The sequence below is a fragment of the Falco biarmicus genome, chromosome 9 (genome assembly GCF_023638135.1).
Source record: "Falco biarmicus isolate bFalBia1 chromosome 9, bFalBia1.pri, whole genome shotgun sequence".
NCBI lineage: Eukaryota > Metazoa > Chordata > Aves > Falconiformes > Falconidae > Falco > Falco biarmicus.
This window is the reverse complement of record NC_079296.1, coordinates 13,619,390-13,642,476: the sequence shown is the minus strand read 5'-3', so window position 1 is coordinate 13,642,476 and position 23,087 is coordinate 13,619,390. Positions and strand designations below refer to the sequence as shown.

Genomic DNA, 23,087 nt, shown 5'->3' with positions numbered 1-23,087 from the left:
ATGTTTCCTTCATTTCTTCTGGTCCAGACATTCTGTTTGCTTAACGCTTCAAGATGCAAAAAACAGTAATGTGCCTTAACCACAAGACCTTCCTTCTTCCTCCACCGTCAGTTTTGAAATAAATTTAAAAAAAACCCAACAACTCAATAAATTATTTGAACAGCTGGATTTTTTGGAATCAGAGAGAATTAGGAACAAGACACTTCTCGGGAAATTATGCATCGTGAGGTTCTAATAACATAGCAAAAAAAAAAGTAATTCTGCTCAGCTTGGCACGCCATGCTTGATCCATTTGCTTTCGCACACGGAGTCCCATTTTGCTGGGCTTTCTGCGTTTCACAGCCAAGAAAGCTGAAGTGGCTGAGATGGGAAGGGTCTGCCTCGCATTAAAGACACCAATGGCAGCAGAAGCTCATGCCAACAATCAGCTTTTCTGCCCTATTAGCATCAAGTGAGCTTCTGAACAGCATTTTCCTGACACAGGATTTGTACAAGATGGCAACTGGAAAAAGAAATCTTTCATGCCATATTGCAATTCACGATCAGTTTTCAAATTATTTCTGAAACCCCAGACACAACGGTCCACATAACAGCCAATCAGATCAAAATGTATCTCTCCGTGCTAAGAAAATGAGAGCAGGGAAAAAACTGGCTCAGAAACTTTGTGCATTTCCAGAGTCTGTATTACACAGCCAGATCAGATGGTATACAAGCTTGTGATTTTAAAAGTTGTCAAACACGTCAGGAATTTAAAGCCAATGTCTGGAGCATGTCAGTTGGCACACAGTACTTTTCCCAGAAGAGGAGCAGCTGCCTTTATTTCAAGGGTAACTTAAGCCACTGACTGGGGAGGAAGAAAAAAAAACAAAACCAAAAATAAACAAAAGAGCAGTTTCTTCCCTCACAGGCTCAGGTTCACACAAGCTTGCTCTCTGAACTGCTAACAGCTGGCTTCCTGAATTCCCTTCCTAACTGGCTGCTTCTCTTAACTTTCCCCAGCTGACCTTCGAGTTACCATTGTCCAATTCACCTTCTGCAAGGGTGGGTACAAACACCACCCCTATTCAACTGGCTTCTCAGTGAGACCACGAGACAGCTGCGTAACCAAAATGCCAAACAGATAGAAAGCAGGAAAAGCCATTGTTTTGTCACGCCCTGTATGTTCAGTCACCCTCTCATATTGTACAACATTCTTTTCGCAGACCAGTGTCACAACAGCTTTCAGTCTACTGCTCCAGCTCCTTCAAACAGACCTTCTGTTCCTCAGAGGCCTCGCTGAAGGCCTTTGACCAAGAGGATGCCTCGATGAGGTTTTGTGCCTTCCTTTCCGAACAAGGGTTAAGCCTTGCCCCCACTCTCAGGAGCAAAGTCTTACAACGGTCAGTGCGATCTACCCTCACAGCCTGGAAGCAGTATGGTCACCTGTTGGATCATCCGTTCAGCCATTTCCAGTTTCTTACGCAAATCCTCCATATCCAACTCCTTGGCTGAGATCTCTGAAACCAGGCAGCGAACCTTCTCTGACAGCTCTGCATTCTGCTGCTTTATTTCCTCACTACTTTTGCTGAAACAAACCAAAATTAAAGCAGCATCACTGTATGTACTATGGGTCTGGTCAAGTACATGTCATATATTTACAATCCAGCTATATGTAACAGTTAGAATCACAGAAACATCACATCCAGTCACTTTTTTTAAGTTGAATATCCAGCCTCCCAAGTCACCACCTGTGGTGCATGCCCCTTGTGATGTTTTGTGGCTCTACCGCGAAGAGCAGTGTTACTCTGCAGTAACAAGCAGTAAATGGACCTACCTCTGTTTGTACAGCTCCTGTTTCAGGTCTTCTCGCTCCTTCATTAACTCTTCGTTATGCTGGAGAAAAAAAGAAATGACTGATTCAGCTGCAGACTTCAGCAAAATACTTCACCTTTAGCACATCAGCTGAAGTGGAAAGCATCAGAACTTTGGCAAAATCCTTCAGGACAGGTTTGCTTAGAACCTCCTGAATTTGCCAGGAATAAATCTGCTCAGCCTTTTCAAACGCGATGCTACTAACTGAACGTGAGGTCGTTTCTGCAGACTTCTGGGTTAATATCAATACTAAAGTGTGTGCCTGATGGAGACCCTCCTGAGACAAGGTCTCAGTGGCGCTTCTGTTGCGTGGAGCTGGCAAGACTAATGAAGTAAGGTGTCGGATCTGAAGACAGCAACTGGACCATATGATTAGTGGTCACAGAAACCTGAATGAACTTTGCCTTGACCATGGAGAACACAGGGCTTTACAAGGTTAATTAACAATTAACAATGGTACTTTCTGCCTCTTCTCCGAGCAGGGACTACAGACTTTGCATTAGTGGACTGACAAGCAAATAGCCAAAGGCAGAGCTCCTGGCGAAGCATAAGCAGAGGTGACTCTTACCTTCTCTGCCTGTTTTTGCAGCAGAGAGACGAAGGCCAAAGTACGTTCCAGCTCCAATACCCTTTGGCGAGATGAACGTAAACGAGCAGCAAAGCTCTCGGCTTCTCCTGAACAAGTCAGAACAGAGTGAGTTGAGGCTGGACCACAAAGAGCTTTTTGGAACTGGCTGAACAGCACTTTCTACTTTGTCAACAAGCTCTTAAGGCAGCGCAGAGCTTTGTAAGTCAGTAGACCTGGTTCCACCCCTGGCTCTACAGGTGGTTCACTAGCAGCTCTGGGCAGTAAAGCTCTCTGTAACTACCATCCTCACTTTGAGGGAGATGATGAAACTGCCGCTGCAGAATAGGCAATATGTTGGTTGGGATCTTTCTTTCTAATAGAAGAAGTTGCTCAAACTTGGTGCAGAATGAAGGGCTTGGTAAAACCTACCTTTACACGATAGCTGTGTGGGAGTGAGGGTGGAGAAAAGGGAACTACGTTTTAAAAGGATCAGAAGAAAGTCAGAAAGGAACAGCCTGGGGTAGTCGCCGGGGCTGAACAGGGCTGACAAGGCTTTAGCGATGCACAAAAGAACCTCAACTGCCATGGGATCAACATGCTCCCACTTGGGGGCAGCTCTGGCAACAGAGGCAGCGATGGTGCCAAGTATTGCCCACCGAGGAGTCGCCGAGTGCTGTGAGCTGGCTGCCAGCAACTGTCATGCCTCTGGCTTGAAATTCACACTTTGACCAACAGCTTGAGCTGGAGTGCTCACAGTCAATTACCTGATTTCTCCTGTGCAGCTCGCTGAGTAGGTGCAAGTGCCGTCTGACACTCAGACTTCTCGGAAACTAGAATTCCAATAGTCTGGATACGACCCTTTGGGAAAGGAAAATCGGCTCAGCACAAAACTTCTTTGCTTGTAATTGCAACATCACTGTTGCCACAAAAGGCTAACCCAGTAAAGGTAAAGAGCTCGTGCAGTTAAGTACAGTCTGGCTGACTCCCAGTTTTCCTGAAGGAACGCGCTCGCGGCTTCCCGAGTAAAGACTACGAATGGTCAGTAGTCCAGAGAACAGCAGAAGGCAGGCAGTATGACTGTAATGGAGGCTCTGCCTCACCTGTAGCTGTTCCCTCAGCGCGGCTTGCTCTTCAGAAAATTTCTCTTCCAGCTCCATCTTTTCCTGTATAAACAAATGATGTCTATTTAGCACAAAAATGTAGATAGGTAACCCTTGTTTTGTGTCAAACTAAAAAAGCAGTGATACATTGGTAGTACTTCCAGCATCGAAACGACAGCAGTATTTTTGAAGACATACTTCAGCCTTGCCTTATTTGAACGACTTCATCATTCATCCATCCTAGAATGGCAGTAACAGCACAGCACAATCACTGCTAGCATAAATACAGTAGTGTTTGGATGCAAGCTACTGGCAAGGACTTGTATTCTCCTGCCTCCACCACAATCCTCTAATACAGGAGTATTTAAACGTTCGCTTTTGTCAAAATAAGAACGCTACCTGCCAGGCAGGCCTAACGCATGAAGTCAAAATATTCAAGCCTACGCTGCAAATGAAACTGAATCTAACACAAGACAAGACCACACATGCCTGTGCCACAGCCCACTACACTCTCTACTGCGCCAAGAAAGAGATACTATTTTTCTGCCTGTCCAAAAACAGGACACACTTTACCTTCTCCAGCTGATCCACTGCCTCCTGGTTCTGCTGTTTCTGTGGAAGAAAATTGATGCACCAGTATCAAGAGAAAAGATTCTCATACATCTGAAACACATTTTCACTTCAACAAAGTAGGATACATGCCCAATTCATGCAAACAGAATTTCCAGTCCTTTCTGTAGAGGACTAGGAAGTTCATCTTAGCTATTAAAAATAAGAGATCTGGAGCTGCCCTCACTAACGTACTTTATATGCCAGGCATCTTTTTCATCGCTCAGTAGATTACCACAGTTGTTCTCCAACACCGCTGCTGAAACCCCGCCATGTCTACATCTGAGCATCTACCACCTTCAGTTAAACTCGCATCCCCACATCTGTGCAACTGATCACAGTAATCCTGGTGTATTGGGATGACTGCCAGAAATGCTGGGGTTTTTTTAAAAACACCACCAATAAAAAAAACCCCACAACCAAAAAACCCAGACAAAAACATAGTCTTTTCCTTTAACTGAGACCTCAGACCTTTATTCCGCTGAAGAACTGGCCTTAAGTCACGCAGAGCCGCACTTGTGTTGGCAGACTTCTGCAGGAGGTGGTATGAGAGCGCTGAAGCCAGATACAAAGAAAAGGGGTAATTCTGTCCTAGCCCATTTCCATCTTAGCGGTGAAGTATTTGGAGATTTGTTGTCCGTAGGTAATACACCTTTAGATATGAGGTGAAGGAGACAAAGGTGGCCGCTGCCTACCCAGGCTGCCACACAACTGTGCTGCTGTGTTTGCTATTTGCTTCTTGGCTTCCTGACAGCTTCTTCACAGATGCCTCGTAACTAACTACATAAGCAGGAGGACTTTTTTGCCTTCCCAAAAAACAAGCATTGTCCAAGCTCTCTTTCTTTACTACTACTACTACTACTACTACTTCAATGCATTTTGAAAGATGACTACAGATGGAAGAGCGATGAGCGAGAGGTTTTCATTCTAGCAATGCCCATGCACAACATAACCAGCAAAAGCAAAGGCAAGACCACAAATGCAGCAAAGGCCCTACACAGTTGCAGGCAAGCATAAAAGCAGGCACACAAGGAGAATCTTGGGTGGGGAATGCACTATGCCAAGTTCCTCTGCAGCCCAGCTAAGACACAAAAAGAAACAGAATGGAACAAAAATAACCCAAACCCCAAAACCAAACAACAAGGGGGGGTCACGGGGTACACCGGGAAATGCTGAACTTTGCAAAAAGTGTACTTTTACAGAGGAACACAATGGGGAAAAGCATTTCACACAAGAAAGGCTCTTGTCAGACTGAAACAAGTCCACTTGGCTGCATTTCTTGCAGCGTTAAAGCTGAAGGCTCAAAAGCAGCAGCGGGAATCCATGCAGGTCACAGTTCACTCATCGTGCCAAGGGAAGCTGAGGATATGATCAGAAACCAGCCCCAGACCCTCTCAGAGACCTACTGCTCCCACTCTGCCGATATCGTTAGACCAGCAGCACCACCTGCAGAAACAGGTTTTCACACTGCTGCCAGCACCAGAATTCTGTGTTTCAAGGATTCGGACCAGGCGCAGAAATAGCTGTTTTATCAGGATGCTTATCATCCAGGGAAAGCCTGATGAGATCAACAGAGCACACTTAAATGGAAACGACAAAACTCTGTTTCTTGTTCCTCAGTTGAGCCAATACATTCACCAGCGGCCTTAGACTTTGAGCCCCTTAACAGGTTTTCCGTGCAGCTCATTTTGTTCCCTACAGAGTGCTGTGTAAGCAGCCTTCCTTGTGGCACTAGGAGAGAACCCATAACTTTGCAGACACCCAAAGAGCTTGGAGGAGCAGCAAGCACCATGTCAGACTGGTTGGTTGGATTGTTTCTTACCAGTTCCTCTATCTGTGTAACAAACTGCTTGTTCGTTAAGATTGCTGGAACCCAGGGCTACTGCCAGCTCCTGGTAACGTGTCTGATGGGCACATGCAGACAGGAGAAAAAGGAAGGAGCCGAAGAGGAGGAGGGGAGGAAAAAAGCAGTACTTAAAAAGGACAGAAAAATAAATCCTATCAAACTGTGACAATCAGGTTCTCCAAACAAAACAAAAATCTACCGTTTCAACAAAAGCAGCTGAGACATCAACATATTTTATCCATTCTGCCAAGGCTTCATTTTGACGTAAAAGTGACTCAGAAATAAGAACGGCAGTTGAACAGAAGCCAGATTATCCCCAGTCCCCAAACTGGAAACACCTCCGATACCTGCCTCCCACTGTTGATCACAACTACCCGATGATAGCACAAGACAACACTAGACAGCAATGAACGAGAACTGTGCATTCAATTAGGTCTCGCTAACACTGCTGAAAGCAGAGTCCCAGTCAGTTACCAACAGTAGCAAATAAGAAAGGCGGGGGGTGGGGTGGTGCGGGGCAAAGATTGAGAACAACCTACTTCCATTTCCTTAATATTTGTGGAAGAAACACCACTTTCTCCATTCACATATGATGTAGACTACAAGCAAAGCAGTCAAGTCAGCCAGTTTTATTCCCCAAGGCAACAAGTCACTACTACGTAAGAAGTGACAACCCTAATAACACTCCTTATAGAACCTTTCACTCCAAATTACCACACACAGAAAACATACTTTTCCGGGTAAGGACAGATGCAGACTCCCTCTGCCACAAGCTAATGTGAATGATGCAGGTTGATTTCCGATTCTTTTCCACTAAATCAAGAATACATCTTTCCATGAATACATGCTGTTCATTCATCCCACTCAGCTTTTCTTCCTACTGCTGAAAGTTTACGTTCTAAACCAGGATTTTTTTGCTTCTCAATGCTTAAATATATTGTTTAGTAGGATGACTGCAGACACCTCTGAGATTGAAGAGTGTTTTCTTGAGCTGACTGCTTAAAGCTCCACATCAAATATCAAGAGAATTAATAGGACAAATGGATCAAAACGAGGCCGTACCTGAGAAACCAGGACATTGAGTTGTTCAGACAACTGGCAGAGACTTTCTGTTGATGATAAAGACCTGGGAACAAAAGAAGACCTTCTGATGACAATTTCTCCCAGAGAACTGCCCCAATCAGAACAGCACTGGGGAGGTATAAAGCCTTGATTTGTTGGGATCCTGTTGCAAAGCTGTTTGATAAACACACACAGACACTCACCTGTTCTCATCCAAAGCATTTTTATGATCCTCAGCTTCATGAATCTGTGGATTGAAACACAAAAACTTACAAGCCTGTAAAAGAAGATGGGAGTCACATTGGTGAATGTTGTCACTAAGACTTGATTACATCTGGGCTCAGATTCCACAGTAGCAGTAATTACTGTTTCCCAGAGAAACATGAGCTTAAAACCACCACCTCAGTCCTGGCTTACACATAATTTCTGAGCGCTGTGAGCCCAGGTTTCCTGGAATGGAGAAACACTAAACGGTACAGGCTTTATGTGTGCTGTTACTATTTACCAGCATAATCAACACTTCGCTTTGCTGGAAAAAAACTGAACTGAATCTTTAAGTACCGAAAGGAAACACAGATTGATCTAACTGGAGACCTGTCTTATTAAGGGTACTCCCTGCTAACAGGAGAGAAAGGGAAAGAAAACAGCTCTGGAAAATGCAGGGGCACGTGCATGCTAGTGCTCTCTCTGCTCTCACAGAACATGACTAGATGCAGAGTGGAGAATGTAGTGTTTTTAACTGGAGAAAATCTGAACTAGTCGTCTCATATTTATGAAGATCATCTTTCTCAAAAAAACCATGCTATCACAAACCAATATTCAATGATTCAATAACAATAGTCATGATAATTCACAAACCTGTGTCAGCTGCACGCTCCCAGGAGCAGACAGAGCAGAACGACAATTAGGTAGACTGTCGCTGTTCGATAGCACAGGGACATTGGGAGCAAGCTGTTCAGCGCTACGAGTGGCAACATCACTGTCAAAGTATGCCTGTCACAAAACACATCGCAGGAATTACAGCCTTCATGCAAAATGAACAAACGCACGTCAAGACGTCACCTTGTGATCTGCCTGTGAAAACTAGATGTAAACAATCAATCATGTAAAAACATGTGGAAGGGAACCTGTGTTCTCCCCAGAGCAAACAGGTGACTGCGTCAACCCACAAACAAACACTGTCCCAGACCTGTGCCCTCTCAGAGCCAGTCTGAAGAACCAGCGTCCCATCATCAAACTCCCTGCTTTAACATGGGGCAGTAACGTCACCCAACTCTTCAAGTTCACACTCTAGATTAATGGCAAAGGACACACCAAGAAGCGAGCGAGGGCAAAGCCAGATGGTGGCCACTCTGCTCTGAAAAGCGCTACCTTCAGGACGTATCTGGGGAAAACAGAGGTCGCTGGATGCAGATTACGACAGAAAAGAACAGGTCAGTGACTACCTGAAAACTGGTAGGTTTTTGAGTCAAACTCAAACGCTCCCTGTAAATCTTGGTGAAATGTGCGGCACGCTATGAACCACAAGTTTAGAAGGAGGACATTTACCAACAGGCCAAACTCAGCGTGGCTGGGAGCAGGTGCCAGTGGCCCTCATGGAGCTATGAATCCCATGACTAGAAGGAACCAAACAGAAAAGGGCCAAAAACCTGTTTCTGGGCAGCAATGCAAGTTCTCATCCAGCCTTCGTGGGAGGACGAACAGCATCTGACGACACCTCTACCCACAGTGAACCCGACAACTTCATTTATCTTGTACAGCATCAGAGAGCCATGAAGACCCAGAGCAGTGCTCTAGCGTTTCATGGCAATTTATTTCATCATCCAGGTCTGCCAAGCCATAATTTAACACCACTACAAAACAAACGAGATAATCGTTTTCAACATTCAACCCCCCAATGTATCACAGCTCTTTGCAATGCCACCTGCAAGGGTTCCCTCCTACTTCAGTCACTTCCTTCTTGGCACTTCACAGGGAACCAGAAATCTCTCTCTTGGCATTCCCCGTCTACCTGCTCAGCACTTTTCTCGTGAATCAAGCAGCAAGAATACGGTAATGGTGAAGACATCTTAGGAAAGCAATAAAGTGGAAGACTGCAGAGGGAAACAAACAGAATTTTCTCCGTTTCTTTTTCGCAGGACAGATACTTGTGCTCTCAAGGAAAAACGTATGTTAGGTGCTCCTAGGAAGGTCAGGAATTCCCTTACTTCTTCCAGCTACAGGTCACCTCACCCTTATTGGTTCAAACACTCCTCAATATGAAACATCAGATGGACAAGAGGAATGCCTTCACCAGTACATGTCAAAAATGTTTCCTTCATTTCTTCTGGTCCAGACATTCTGTTTGCTTAATGCTTCAAGATGCAAAAAACAGTAATGTGCCTTAACCACAAGACCTTCCTTCTTCCTCCACCGTCAGTTTTGAAATAAATTTAAAAAAAACCCAACAACTCAATAAACTATTTGAACAGCTGGATTTTTTGGAATCAGAGAGAATTAGGAACAAGACACTTCTCGGGAAATTATGCATCGTGAGGTTCTAATAACATAGCAAAAAAAAGTAATTCTGCTCAGCTTGGCACGCCATGCTTGATCCATTTGCTTTCGCACACGGAGTCCCATTTTGCTGGGCTTTCTGCGTTTCACAGCCAAGAAAGCTGAAGTGGCTAAGATGGGAAGGGTCTGCCTCGCATGAAGACACCAATGGCAGCAGAAGTTCATGCCAACAATCAGCTTTTCTGCCCTATTAGCATCAAGTGAGCTTCTGAACAGCATTTTCCTGACACAGGATTTGTACAAGACGGCAACTGGAAAAAGAAACCTTTCATGCCATATTGCAATTCACGATCAGTTTTCAAATGATTTCTGAAACCCCAGACACAACAGTCCACATAACAGCCAATCAGATCAAAATGTATCTCTCCGTGCTAAGAAAACGAGAGCGGGGAGAAAACTGGGAAAACAAGAAGGAACAGAATTCTCCTTTTTCAGAACAGGACTAAAAGTGCAGACCCAGGTAGGCCTTCACCGCAAGACCAAATGCCAGCTCAGCAACAGCACTGGACCACCCATCTTCACCTCACCCTCCAGTGTGAAACCAGCCTCTTTCTCTGTGGTCTAACTTAAACTGAGCTTACGAGCATTCACTGAAAATAATCCCCGTGACACGAGCAAAACTCCAGTCAAAATACATGCTTTCTGATGCTAGGCAGGCACACCCAGCACCCTCAGAGCTAACGGTATGTCACGTCACTCGGGTTCTACCGGTACGCAACCTACACGTACAAGCTCCAGCTGGAGGGACTTTCAGCTTTTCACCCTGTCTGCTGGACAGAACGGCTGCTGTATTATCACACAAAAAAAGGAGAAAAGGAATACAAAGGCAAACCAGAGTGAACTCCATTCCGTCTTGCAGGTTTCACTGCATCTAACTGGTACCCCTGGTGATTACTATAGTTACGCTTATTGATAAAAGACGCACGGATATGTAGTAAATAGGAGTTACTTTACGACAACTGAACTGAAACAATGGTAGGAAAATAAGCTACCAAAATGATGCAAGTGGAACGAAAATCAGAGCTTTGCTACAGCAACAGTGGAAGACAATTCTGGGCTACCAAATGTGACTTCCCTGAGCTTCTATCACAATTTGGTCAAGCCTTACATTTAAATAAACTGCCTGAAAAGAATTTTTTTTAAAAGGCTGGGGTTTTATGTTTGTGCCTGAACACGTTTCTATTGCTTATTGGCATAGTTCCCGCCCTTTCCTCTTCAGAAGCCTGGCAACATGAAGACGCTAAAGCCTGTAAACGCTTGACTCAAAGGATCTGACTTCCTGCCCAAACCTATTTAAACCCAGTACTGGAACTTGCCAGACTGTACATCCCCTGCGCAAGTTTCATCGCCTGCTGTAAAACGGGTTGGCAGGAATAACTAGACAGCTTCCTCAGGGCAGCTGCTTGCCTGGAGATCAGCAGAGTCATGCCCTTCCGAAACAAGGCCCTAGGAAATACAGCAACGACACGCACAGCGGGAGAAATACAGACTAAGAAAACACTGCCTCTCCCTACTGCACTTGCCCTCAGCAGCTCAGTTAGTTTATCGCCTCACCCCACATTCCTCCTTTTCCTCAAAGCTCAGCTGTCTCGCGGAAGAGGTTTTGACAAGGTTCACTTTTTCACACGTTCAGTTCGACACAACCCAGAAGGGCGCAAGCACTTTACGAGCAATGGAAACGCATGCTAACAACTAGCTCCATGTTAATAAGAACAGCAACAGAACTCAAGCAACTGACAGCGGGTATGTCAGGACAAGGCTCCACCCAAGAAATCGAGGTCAGTGTAAACAGAACCTGAAGCATGCAGTAGGGAGAGCGAGTCACTGCGAGGGACACGAGCACTGCCTCACCTTCCCCCTGTCCAATGAGGGTATGGCTACCCCATTGGAGCGCTTCAGGTCCGACACCGGCACCTTCAGAATGTTCTGAATCTGAAGGAGGTGAAAGAAAAGGGGGAACGGCTCAGAAAAGGACAGAGAGAAAGTGTCGATCAAAGGGAGCCAAAGAAACCGGCATCCTCCGGCTGGCCAGGAGCACGCAGCTCAAAGCAGCAGCTCTGGGCACACCCAGGGCTGCGTGACAGCACCGCATGATCCCACACGGCTTTGGCACGTACCCTGAGCTCTAGTGTGCACCTTCCAGCAGCGGTAGCTGCTAACTATTGTGGCACGCTTCGCGTGCTGGCAATACAGGCAGCTGCGCCAGTCATCTATTACACCCGCATAACCATTTCCCGGCTCTAGTCACGTTGTTCAGAAAACCAGAGAACAAGGAGGTAGCAAATGAGCTGGGACAAAGACCGAGGCACTCACATTCTCTGGAGGCTGCTGGTCATCGCCCGTGGGTGTCTCGGGCCGACAGTCATCTTTAGTTTTGCGTTTTTTCTTAGTTCCTGCAGCTGCTCCAGGGCTATTTTTCTGCTGATACTCCTTCAGCTGTGAAAAATAATAATAATAATCTGTAATCCAAACAGAATATGCCTTCTGTGAGAACGACGTCAACCCCCCAGCCCCAACTCCACTGGGCAAAAAGACCAAGCGTACGGACAAGAGAAATGCTCTTCAATGAGTTTGTCACCCGGGGGGAAGAAAAATAAAAATCAAAACACGTCCAAAAAAAAGGCTAAAGTAAGATCTAATGTGACGAGTTTACGACAAGAGGCTCAGAGCTGCAAACGTTCCACTTCTGCATACAGCTAAGAGTTTTTGGGAAACGACTTGATACTCCATCCTGCAACTAAAAGGAGATGAAAAGAAGTATCTTGGGGTGGGGTTTTTTTAGCATTATAACTAAGAGCATTGAGGAAAAATGAATAAAGGGCAATTAAATCTGAACATTAAGTGAAACATCAACACCTGACAGTAAGATCTCCCACTCTGTGAAAGACTTTGAGAAGGAAAAGTACAACCCTTACAGACAAATGCCATGTTAATACAAGCAGCGTAGTCACTGTGAACTAAGGGCAGAAGCAACCTACAACGGATTTTTCAATCACACCCACTTCACCCCGGAAAAGCTAGTCTGATAAGCCATTCGCTTGAATTCGGCTGGGTCTTCCGAGCCGAATCGTTCGTGCTCCAGCAGGGTGAAGCCCCCAGCCAAGCAAGCCCCAGGCAGTTCGGTCAACTGCCCCTTTCCCCAGCCCGCAGCCCGGGCCGCGCCTCGGCCTCCAGGTGGGGAAAGAAGGACCCATTATTGGCAGAATTCCAAAATGGAAGCCCGAACCGCTCCGGGACACTTTCCCCTACCTAGGACTTTCACATACGCCGCTGCGGCGGCCGGCCGGGGAGAAAATCAAGGTGGGGAAATCAGTAAAATGAGACCAAAAAACCCAAAAAAGGGTGTGGGGGACGTCGGGGGGGGGGGGGGGGGGGGGGAACCGCCAAACCGAACCCGGCAGACCCCCAGCACCGCCGGCCCAGCCCGCCCCGGCCCCCGCCGCCCCTCACCTTCTCCTCGCCCGCCACCCGCCTGCTCTGCTCGCTGCCGCCCGCCCCGCCCGCCCCGCGTCTGCGCCGCCTTAGCTTCGCCCACCAGCGGCAGCAGCCAGGGCCCGCCCAGCCTGCGCTGCCGCCCTGGAGGCCTGGCCCATCGCCGGGCTCCGCCTCATCGCCGGGCTCCGCCTCATCGCCGGGCTCCGCCCGCTCCGGCAGGGCGCCGGGCTGTGGCTCATGGCCGGGCTCTACCGGCCGGGGCTCGTGGCCGGGCTGCAGCCCATCTCCGTGCCCCGCCGGGCCCGGCAGCTCAGCTTTTCCCTCGTTCACTTGAGGAGCAGGTGCCACCTTGCAGTGCCTGCTCCCCATGTTGGAGCCCGCACCGCCCGCTGCTCGGGTGACAGCCCGCACCGCCCGCTGCTCGGGTGACAGCCCGCACCGCCCGCTGCTCGGGTGACAGCCCGCACTGCCCGCTGCTCGGGTGACACCTGGCTGCCCGGCGTGCCCCACCCAGAGCTCACCTGCAGCTTCCCGGCGACGTTTGTTCCCCAGCGCTGACGGCACAGTGGGCCCTGTCGCTGGGAAACTCCACTTCCCAGCGTGCCCCGCGGCGCGGGCCCAGGAGGTAGGAGCCGTGTCCCAGCTCCCCGCCCCCGCCGCGGGCCGTGCCTGCGCTGAGGCGGCGCGGCCCGGCCCCTGACGCGGCGCCGCTCTGCTCTGCCAGGGCCTCCGGTGGCGGCCGGCGGAGCGCCGCGGCCGGCTTCAGGTCCCCGGTGAGGCCCTGCGCGGCCTGGGGGGAGCGGGCCCTGCTCCAGGGCTGCCCCGGCCGCCGTCTGTGGCCTGCCCCGTCGGCACGGCACGGCACGGCCGGGGGTGTGTTTTCTTGGGGGGGAGCTGCCGGCCTCGCCCCCCGGCGCTGCCTCCTCCTGGCAGCGCCTCTGAACACCGAAGTGGTGGGGTTTACGTTTTTATTTTCACCTGACGCTGTAAATCTACAAAATGCCGAAGAATATGATGGGGGGCGGGCTAACGTTACAGAAACCCATCAATATTTTACCTGAGCTCCCCCCCTCCCTGCCCAGGAGACGCGCTTTTCCTTTTTTTTCTCCTCTTTTATCCACTTTTATCCACTGACACATCAGCGTATTTTCTGATTAGTGCCCCCCAGCACTGCAGCATCTTCCCCTGGGCAGAGGTGGCGTGAAATGTGTTCTCTCTGCTCTACAGATTCCCCCCTCCCGCGTCCTGCCAACCTAATGGAACCAGCCAAGAAGCCCTGCAGTATGAAATCAAAGAGCTGAAACAGAAAGACCTTGCTCTAGACCAGGAAACTGCACAATTATTGTCTGAGTATGTCCTTGGCGAGCTCAGTGTCCGCTGTGATGCCTCAATTATTTTTGTTTAAAAAAGAAAAATGGTCTAGGGCTAGAGCTAAAAGCCATCCTCCTAGGCCACCATTTTTATCATGGTGTTGTGCAGCACTGGTTACAGCGTTGTCTTGATTTATGCGACCCGTTAAGAGAGAACTCTTTCCACTTTATTTGGTAAAGCAAACCCAGGTTTTACTAGGAGCTCGGATAGGAGGATTTTAACTTTACCCCAGGTGTTGCTGAGGCAATTACCTGCAAACTGGGAATGAATGATGCTATGACACATCATGCTACCAGAAGGCCTTGCTCATGTGAGAATTAAAACTGAGATTGTGGCTTGTATGACCTGCCCGGTTTAGCCCCAGATAAAACCGTTTCCTTGTTTGTTCCATCCTGATCAAGGGTTTATTTCTTTCCTGTCTGAAGCGAGTGGGTTAAACGTTGGTGTTCAAGAAGCAGAGGTGTTTCCCAGGCAAGCAAAGGGCCTGGAAAGAGGCGGGTGCCGCTTACAGGGTAGCGCAACTGCTTTACTGTGGTTTCTTATGACCTACTGTGGCAGCTGCTTATTAGCAGCTCTTTTGAGATAAAGTTGCTGCTTGGTTTTTAAAGAGAGGGTATCTCTGTGGGTTATTTGTTGCAAAGGAGTGTTATTTTCTAAGGTCACGTGTAGTACAGAGAATGGAAATGGCAGAGCAACAAAGGCTGTTCCCAAAGCTTTTTTGCTTTACCACCTTACATTTTTTTTTCACTAGCTACAGATTAGAGATATAGATATAAATTGAGCTCACCACAGCCTATTCCTGTTTCTACTTGATTCTGAGAATTCAGGTGGGTTGGGGTTTTTTTGTAAGTCGATGTGGCAAAAAAAAACCAACTCAAAATGAGGGTCTACTCATTTGTAGCTTTCGTGTTGATGACTTGCAGCAACTGTACTTGCTGCCTTCGGATTCTGCTTTAGATAGTGCCAGGCTTGAGCGTCTCAAATCTCCTTGCTGTGCTCGGTCGGTCAGTAGGGGCAACACTCGCTGTGCGGCATTTTTGACCTTTTCTGCTTTTATTGCTACAGAGGCTACAGCCTGGAGGAATTGGAGCAGCGCATTTCTCTGCTCCATGAGTACAATGATATTAAAGATGCTGGACAGACGCTGCTGGGCAAACTGGGTAAGGAAGGGGAAAAGTGTTGATGAACAACTCAGTCAATGTTTTCATGTAGACAGAGAGAGAGAAGGTACTATGCCATGAAGGCAGAGCTTGTTTTAAAGATTCTTGAATTCTAGGGCTTTCATTGCCCAGCCACCTGTGCAAGCACAAACACTTCTGTCGTTATTTTCACAGGATGTGTTTAGAACCGAACATGCAAAAGAATTGTCATTTACTGCTATTTTAGTCTGTGTTATGTACGGCCAAAATGTGTTAAGTCTTACTAATTTTTGTCAGTTTTGCACTTCATATACTTTAAAAAAGTGTTGAGACAAGCAGAGAGCACAGCTGCAAAACCTTAGGTTGGTTCCTTAGCTATAGGAGGTTCTGTGAGATAGTTAGGGGCTACTGGGAGGAAAACACAACTTTTCTGACTCGTCTGATATTTCTGTAATGAAAATAGCGGTCTTTCTTTTCCAGCTGTTATCCGAGGGGTTACTACAAAGCAGCTCTACCCTGAATACGATCTGGAGCTTAGCGACTAGTATTGAACCTGAAGACTGCCCCGTCCTGCAAAAATGACACTTACTGGGCCGTGACGTTTTGGTGTGGTATTGGTTCAGAGCTGACAGAAGGTGGCCTCAGAAGCGTGTGTGTAGAATTGCAACAGCGTGTGGATTAGCTGCCTTATTTCTGAGAAGCTTTACAACGCGAAAGCTGTTGAATCTGTCAACTGTGTCCTGCTTGTGGGAAAGGGATGTAGGACTTTGGATAATTTTGTCTCCTGTCTGATGGGACAGTATTTTATTTTTTTTTTCGTTTCTTGGAAAGGCCGTAATTCAGGTTGATGTGAAGACTCTTCCCGTGGAGACCTTGCTTCTCTCCAACATCCAGGGGCTGTTTGGTTACTGAATAATAGAGGAAGCGAGGGCATGCAAACGTGCAATGTAATAGCTGCTTTGAAAGAAAAGAAAAAACCCTCAGAAGCAGCAAGGGAAGAAGGCTGAAGTTGTGGTGGCTTGGGGGTTGGTTTTGTTTTATGATCACATCTGGGTGAGTCTGGGTATTCTGCATTTTTGTACTTAACTGCTCGGGTAGCTAGAGGTTCTGTATCATTTCTGTGGTAAATGGCAAAAGGTGAAGTTGTATTGAACTGTCCTGTCTGAATAAAGCAGCTGTCGCATTTCTCAGTAATTCGCTTATTTAAGAGCCTATAAAACAGTGCATGAACCTGGGAGCAAATTCTTAACCTCTATTCTGAGACAACTGTAACATCTATTAGTCAAATGTTTTCTGAGGACTCTCAATGGTGACGGTGTGGCAGCGCTACCCGGTAATGGGTAGGTGCCGAATTACCTTTACTGCTACAGAGGCTACAGCCTGGAGGAACTGGAGCAGCACATTTCGTTTTTGCGGCTAAAAAAGGAACAGTCAAAAGTAAGGAAGAAGCGAGTGGTGCGGCAGAGCGGTAATAAGGGAAGCAGTAGCGATGATGAAAATGATATCGGCAGACGGATTACAGAGGAGTGGAGGAGAGTGCACTTGGAAAGCATGAAAGAGGGAGCGCACACGTTTCCCATGATATTACAAGATAGACACCCAGGCCAATATCAGGCATTTCACTGGGAAATGATTAAGGAGCTACGGAAAACTTGTCATGCAAAACGCACTATATTCTCCTTTTACACAGACTTTATTAGAGAACGTGATGATGGGTCCGCAGCTAGTGACTCTGCTAGAATGGATCCGTGACAAAGTGCTGGACTTTCCACCTGATGGCACCTGGAAAATTCCTGCCTGGCAAGCGGTCAGCAGGCGATTGTGTGATGCTGCCGTGGAGGAGGACTCTGTGGCAGGCATGTGTTTAGCGCCTTGGTGGCAAATTCTGACTTCTCTTTGCCAAGTGTGGGCTAATTCGACTAACAGCGCTAAACCGGGGGAGGCTGTAAATCCCCCCGACAGCGCGGCTATTCTCAACACACCGTCAGCGATGGTGATTCCGTCCACACCTCCTCTGCCCCCAAAGCTCCTGTCACTGATTGCAGCGACCCTCACAGCACAGGACCAAGCGCGGGAACAGGACAACTCAGACAATGATTCCATTGACACCGATAAACCTTTTGACTCAGGTCCTATAGACCCGGAAGAGGAGCTAGACCTTTTTCCTCCTCCCCCTGATGCACTGGCTGTATTTTCGGGGAGGGTGAAAGGGGGTCTGAGGGATCGGTGGCAGGAATGCAGGCGGGAAGCGCTTAAGCGAGGGCATTTGGGAGTCGCCATGGACCGTTCACTATTTTGTCAGCCAAATCAACCTGCAGAGTGGCAGCCTGTGCAATACGAGGCTGTTAAAGCCGTGCAGGAAGGGGGGAATTCATAGTACATTTGCTATTCCCTTCTTGAAGCGATGGCAGAGCCTTATACACTCACACCACGTGATTATTGGAAGTCATCGCTTTGTGTTGTACGCACGCCGACGCAGTGCATGATGCGGTTATCTGATTTTTGCGAGCTATGTGTAGTGGCCTCGATTGAAAAGCTTAATCGGGGAATTGCTGTGAACTGTGAGCCGTTGGCTGGAGAAAATAATTGTGCTGACCGATCCTGTGACTCAGGCAAGGCATCCCAGGGACAGCTATTTGCAGACGGAGGAGATGGCTATGAAGGCAGTCCGGATAGGGGCATATGGGAGTCTGGGCGAGCCTCTAGTGCGTCGTTCGCCACGGTCTTGCAGGGTCCTAGAGAGTCATAGACTAACTTTATTGATCGGCTTCAGAATATTTTGCAACAAGTCGAGCATGAGGAAGCTCAAGGGTTGCTTTCAAAACAACTAGCTGTGATAATGCCAATGAAAATTGCAAATGGGCATCGCAGCCCTTGCACAGTCGCAACCCCAACACGTGTCAAATGGTTATAACCCAGAACTCACAGCAGACTGTAACTCTCAGGTTGAGTTCTGGAATGCAGCGTAACACATTTTTGCTTCTCTAATCTCTTCTGTAAGAACAGTGCACGCTCTTCACGTGCTTCATAAATAAGGCTGCTACCTTGCTAAAGAAAGTAATACTACAATACTATTTCTTTTTTTTTTCCTGGCTTGTTATTATAATCACCTTAACCACCATATTGATGTTTGCCTTCTGTCTCCCATGCCTTTTTGTCCTGTATTCAGCGTTTAGTTGATTGTGACACAAATCAGGTCATGGGCACCCAGCTACACACAACCTTTGCCTTGCCACAATTCACAAGCAAAAAAGAGGAGGATAGAGAACGTCTGAAGAGAGATACAGGAGAGGAAAATGGGGAATGGCTGACCTAACGAGATGAGAGAACAGCTAGGTATTGTGAAGGAGAGGAGGAAAGATGAACATGCTTATCTAGTGACAAATAGGTGTCCGCATGCATGTAGTGGTACATAGCTATGTAACTGCGTGAATGATTTCTGCCCTGAGCCTGGTGGTATGTGCAGCTGCGTTTTGTGTCCGGGCTCAGAGATGTAAATATGGGCTTCTCTGTTATGGTAAAGTGTCTCCGGTTGCAAAAAGAGAAAAGAAAAAAAAAAAGAAAAAAAAAGAACAAAAAAAAAAAAGAAAAAAAAGAAAAAGAAAAAAAAGAAAAAAAGAACAAAAAGAAAAAAAAGAAGAAAAAAAGTGACTTTAATAAGATTGCAACCTAATCGAATTCCAAGAGATTTGAGATAAGATGAACTTCTGAATTTTGTTCATAAGTTGTAATGGAGTGCTACCTATATATGAATGCTAGAACATAACTCTATTTCAGCGTGACCAGAATTTAAGAAACAACTGCATCAGCACACTGACAGAATACCTTTTGAATTATTTCTTTTTTTCATAACCTCTACATTGGGAACAGCTCAAGGTGAAAACAGACTGTTCAAATCCTCAGCTGTTGCCTCAGAAGGAATAACATGTTCTTTGTGTACAGGTGAATTTAACACAGCTGAAAATTTGTTTTGGGTTAAAAGTCAAGTATCTGTCACCCCTTCATCACCACCACCACAACCTTTAAGGTCGGTGGGAAAAGTATTCTGTACTCCGTCGCAGTGGTGAAACTTCAGTTGAGCTGCATTAGTTTGTGTACTTAACTGCAGCTCCTTTGGTGAAAATGAAGTTGTCATAGAAGTTAGACTTTAACTTGAGTAACGTACCATTTGATACCTTGTAAGCGAGAAAGATTGTGTCCTGACAGCATGCTCTTTCCCACGCTTGTGCCTAGAGTTGTACTTGAAATCAGTTTGCGTGTTAAGCTTAAACCTAATCACACAGATATCTCAAAGTCCACAAAGATACATCACTGCTTAGGGGATTCTTGCAGTATAGCAGGTGCAAAACCCGTTCCAAAGTAACGATCTAGAGAAGTGTTCTCTTTCAGGAACACCATTTTCTCACTTCTCATAGATTATACGCCATACAACATAGTATCTCTCCATAAAGTGACTTGTGGCTAAACTGCATTCTGCAAATTTGTCTTAGAAATAGATGCTTGCATTTTCACCTGGTTAAGTTCCCTAAGCTAAAGGATAGCGACCTAGGCATTGCTACGAAGCTCAAAGATAGTGACAACAGCGATGGAGAAGAGTGATTTAACACGTAGTTGATTTATGGTTCATACAGGACTATATCACACTACAAAACCGGTATTAATTCAGAGTTGTGGATGTACTGCATGTTCAGGTAATAGTTTATCTACAATTTTTTTCAAAAAAAAAAGGTGACTAAGCTATAAATAACTGTATACGATTATCTTTCCCTATGTTTTTAAGCTTTTTTTTATTTCCCTGTTTGTGTATAGTTTTATATATCTATCTATAAACAACCAACACAAAGCATCCAGAACATTTTGAGAAACTTTTATAGTTAACTTCTGCATTTAATTCCAGTAACAATCTAGAGGTGTCCACTCAGATGTTTGTTTAGTTCCAAGTCTTCACTGTATGCTTTCAGGTTCTTTGAACAGCAGCAATAACAGTTGAGCAGTTATTTAAAGTAAAACTTTGCTCTACACAATTTCCACTTCCATGCTTTAGAATGGAGGCACAGCGGAACACTCGCCCAAGGGCAAGATTTCAAGAGCTTTTAAGTAGGTTTTATCTATTCATTTTAGGATAGAAAATGTTTCTTAACAGCTTATACGTAGAATTTACAAGTTAAACACAATTTCTCATGCTCATTTATTTGATTAGAAGTTTCTGAAAAATATTTTCATACAATTTCCATAGCTTACTGCATGTTCTTGTAAATAATCATAAACCTGTATGTTGACCTCTGTATGAAATGCACCGATAACAACTTTAACATTTTGTGAACCTGATTGAAATGTACAAATGTACACATAAAATAAGGCCAAAATTGGTAATTAAGTAATGAGACAGAAAACAAAAGAAAAAGGAATGAAAATTCCATAACATGGTAAAGCAACCTTTTACAAAATAAAAACCAACAAAGAAACAAAACCACAAACCACAAACAGGGGTGAATTGTAGAGAACAGAGACAGTGGGTTGTTTTGACATTGATAATGTGCAGCTGAGAACCTGCAGCAAAGAGCCAAATAACTTTGAGGGAGTATGAGAAGAAACCAGGATGAGACAGAAAGAAAGGAGGAATGTGATCTCACCTGTAGAAGCTAAGTGAACAGCAGCGAGTAGCCTGCCACAGCACTCTCCAAACTAGCCAGCTGCAACAAGGTCTTTTACCACCACACTTTTCATGGCAGTCCCTCTGCTGCCTTCTCGTCTCGTCTTGACTCATCCAGGGCACACTCACCCTCTCTGCTTCTTCCTCCCCTCTCTTCCTTGGCTGCCCTCTCTTCCTCGGCTGCCCAACCGCTTCACAGAACCAGCCACAGCTGCACCTTGTCTACACCAGCCAACCCACCGCCCCTGAAGCCAGCCCACGGCTGTATATTATCAATGCTAATTAACCCAGCTTCGTTCCTCTGCAGTAGCCTATAGTGCACAGCACTAAGGAATGTGTTGTATGAACCTTCCGGGCCATTCCGCATCGATTCACACTCAGTTACAAAAATTGAAGGACATGTCACAGGGCTCACAGCATGAACTATTGGGAGATTGGTTGCGGAATCTTTTCAAGTCTTGGGGAACCACCAGATGGTTGCAGGAGTTTACAACTCGCAGAGGAATACTGTTATTGCTAATTGTACTTATATTGACCATTATTCCCTGTACGCTGAACTGTGTAAGATCTATGATTCAAAAGTAGTTTAACCTCTAATGTTGTTTCTGTTCAAAATAAAGACGGGGGAAGTGTAGAGAGCTTTATGTCCAGTGCTGGAGGCCACGATGCCTGTGAAGGGCCTTGAAGGCTAAAGAAGAGAGAAAGTAAGATAAGGTTGGCTGAACGCCTGGAAGGAAGACGCGATATGAAGCAAGGCCAGAGCGGATGCGCGATGCCACATCTCGGCGGCTGGCTGAGAACATGAAACTCACAGAGATAAGAAAGAAGAGAGAAAAAAAATGCAAGAGGTTCAGTGCATTTGCAGCTTAGTAATTAACCAATTCTATGTAGCCAAGACTTGTGTGAACCAACGATACTTTAGTATGGGGCGCGTGAACAGCAAACGAGGATTTTATTAGTCCTGAACCCACGCTTATAATAAGGTCTTCTGGTCGAACTCAGGAGTCCACGTCATCATCTCCTTGGGCCATATGCTCCTCCTTCTCATCTGCCATTGCATGGACCTGCAAGGCCACACAATAAAAGTTAAAACAATGTTCATGGTGCATTCACTCCTGCCTGTGTTTGTCTAAAGCAGCTGTGATGCTGCCCCTGGTGTTACCTGTTCAGAGAGCTGCTGCACCTGCTGCTGCCAAATGCTCTGCTCCTCCTTCAGTTTCTCTACATACTGATCTCTTTCTGCCTGGAGCTGGTGAACTGACTCCGAGAGCTGTTCAAAACAAAATAAAACACAAAGAAAATCACATTGGCTAAATAAATTTGGCAGTGACTGCTTCAGGGATAAAGCCTGAAGAAACCAGTGTCAACGCAAAGCTCAGGCTGCATTCTTCTGCCACACAAGTTTCTCTACAGACATGAAGATGTGGATGTCATTTCGTACAACCCCTGAGCAACCTGGGTTTCCAGGCCTGCCTTCTCCAGTGCCACCTGCAACTGCTGCTTTGCATCCAGACTCCCTGCCTGACTTGAGAACTGCCAAGAAAAAACAAAAAGTTATGGCAAAATGTTAACATGCCACTTCTGCATAGCCTTTCCCCTGATAGCATCCTGCCACATGATCCATGTTGCAACCTTAAAGTGCTCCAACACACGGTGATGTTCAATGAAAAAGAAAAAAAAGGAGAGGGAGAAGGAGATTAAAATGAAAAAGCTTGGATTTTAGCCCTGTAAAACAGGCTGAACTAGGCAGCTCCTCCCTACCAATTTTATATTCACTATTTGTTTGATTAAAACCTATTCTCTTAATTTAAAAATCTGGCTCAGAAACTTTGTGCATTTCCAGAGTCTGTATTACACAGCCAGATCAGATGGTATACAAGCTTGTGATTTTAAAAGT

General features: G+C 46.2%; 4 protein-coding genes across 4 annotated transcripts in view; 1 reads left to right on the top strand and 3 right to left on the bottom strand.

Moving 5' to 3' along the window:
- Positions 1 to 629: 629 nt before the first annotated feature.
- Positions 630 to 3,333, bottom strand: LOC130155062 (golgin subfamily A member 2-like). The gene is made up of 5 exons (XM_056351995.1): positions 3,319 to 3,333; positions 3,184 to 3,277; positions 2,420 to 2,526; positions 1,814 to 1,872; positions 630 to 1,564 (listed from the first exon to the last, which is right to left on the bottom strand). Exons 1-5 carry the CDS (start codon positions 3,331 to 3,333, stop codon positions 1,381 to 1,383), a joined length of 459 nt encoding a protein of 152 aa, XP_056207970.1. The 3' UTR covers positions 630 to 1,380.
- A 3-nt stretch (positions 3,334 to 3,336) lies between these two features.
- LOC130155061 (uncharacterized) lies at positions 3,337 to 14,166 on the bottom strand. Its single transcript, XM_056351994.1, has 6 exons — positions 14,163 to 14,166; positions 13,549 to 13,808; positions 11,906 to 12,028; positions 11,444 to 11,524; positions 4,093 to 4,131; positions 3,337 to 3,582 (listed from the first exon to the last, which is right to left on the bottom strand). The coding sequence occupies exons 1-6, from the start codon at positions 14,164 to 14,166 to the stop codon at positions 3,352 to 3,354; spliced, it is 738 nt and encodes a 245-aa protein (XP_056207969.1). The 3' UTR covers positions 3,337 to 3,351.
- A 65-nt stretch (positions 14,167 to 14,231) lies between these two features.
- Positions 14,232 to 16,742, top strand: LOC130154658 (DNA repair protein SWI5 homolog; the record flags this gene model as incomplete). The annotated part of the gene is made up of 3 exons (XM_056350905.1): positions 14,232 to 14,377; positions 15,464 to 15,558; positions 16,018 to 16,742. Coding segments are annotated over 3 exons (306 nt in total), but the record flags the coding sequence as incomplete, so codon positions are not given.
- A 3,646-nt stretch (positions 16,743 to 20,388) lies between these two features.
- Positions 20,389 to 23,087, bottom strand: part of LOC130154650 (golgin subfamily A member 2-like) — a 72,183-nt gene continuing 69,484 nt past the window's right edge. The window contains exons 16-17 of the mRNA XM_056350891.1: positions 22,353 to 22,460; positions 20,389 to 22,254 (exon numbers count right to left, since the gene is read on the bottom strand). Coding sequence (XP_056206866.1) covers positions 22,189 to 22,254; positions 22,353 to 22,460 — 174 coding nt within the window. The 3' untranslated portion in view covers positions 20,389 to 22,188. The remainder of the gene's footprint in view (positions 22,255 to 22,352; positions 22,461 to 23,087) is intronic.

What these genes read in the sequence shown, in the direction of transcription:
- LOC130155062 (XM_056351995.1), bottom strand. An exon ending in AGCTGCACAGGAGAAATCAG is followed by an intron (nt 2,527 to 3,183) that starts GTAATTGACTGT and finishes TGACTTGTTCAG; the next exon opens with GAGAAGCCGAGAGCTTTGCT. An exon ending in CAGGAGCTGTACAAACAGAG is followed by an intron (nt 1,565 to 1,813) that starts GTAGGTCCATTT and finishes GGTTTGTTTCAG; the next exon opens with CAAAAGTAGTGAGGAAATAA.
- LOC130155061 (XM_056351994.1), bottom strand. An exon ending in ACGTCGCCGGGAAGCTGCAG is followed by an intron (nt 12,029 to 13,548) that starts GTGAGCTCTGGG and finishes TATTTTTCACAG; the next exon opens with CTGAAGGAGTATCAGCAGAA. An exon ending in CAGTGGATCAGCTGGAGAAG is followed by an intron (nt 3,583 to 4,092) that starts GTAAAGTGTGTC and finishes TTGTTTATACAG; the next exon opens with GAAAAGATGGAGCTGGAAGA.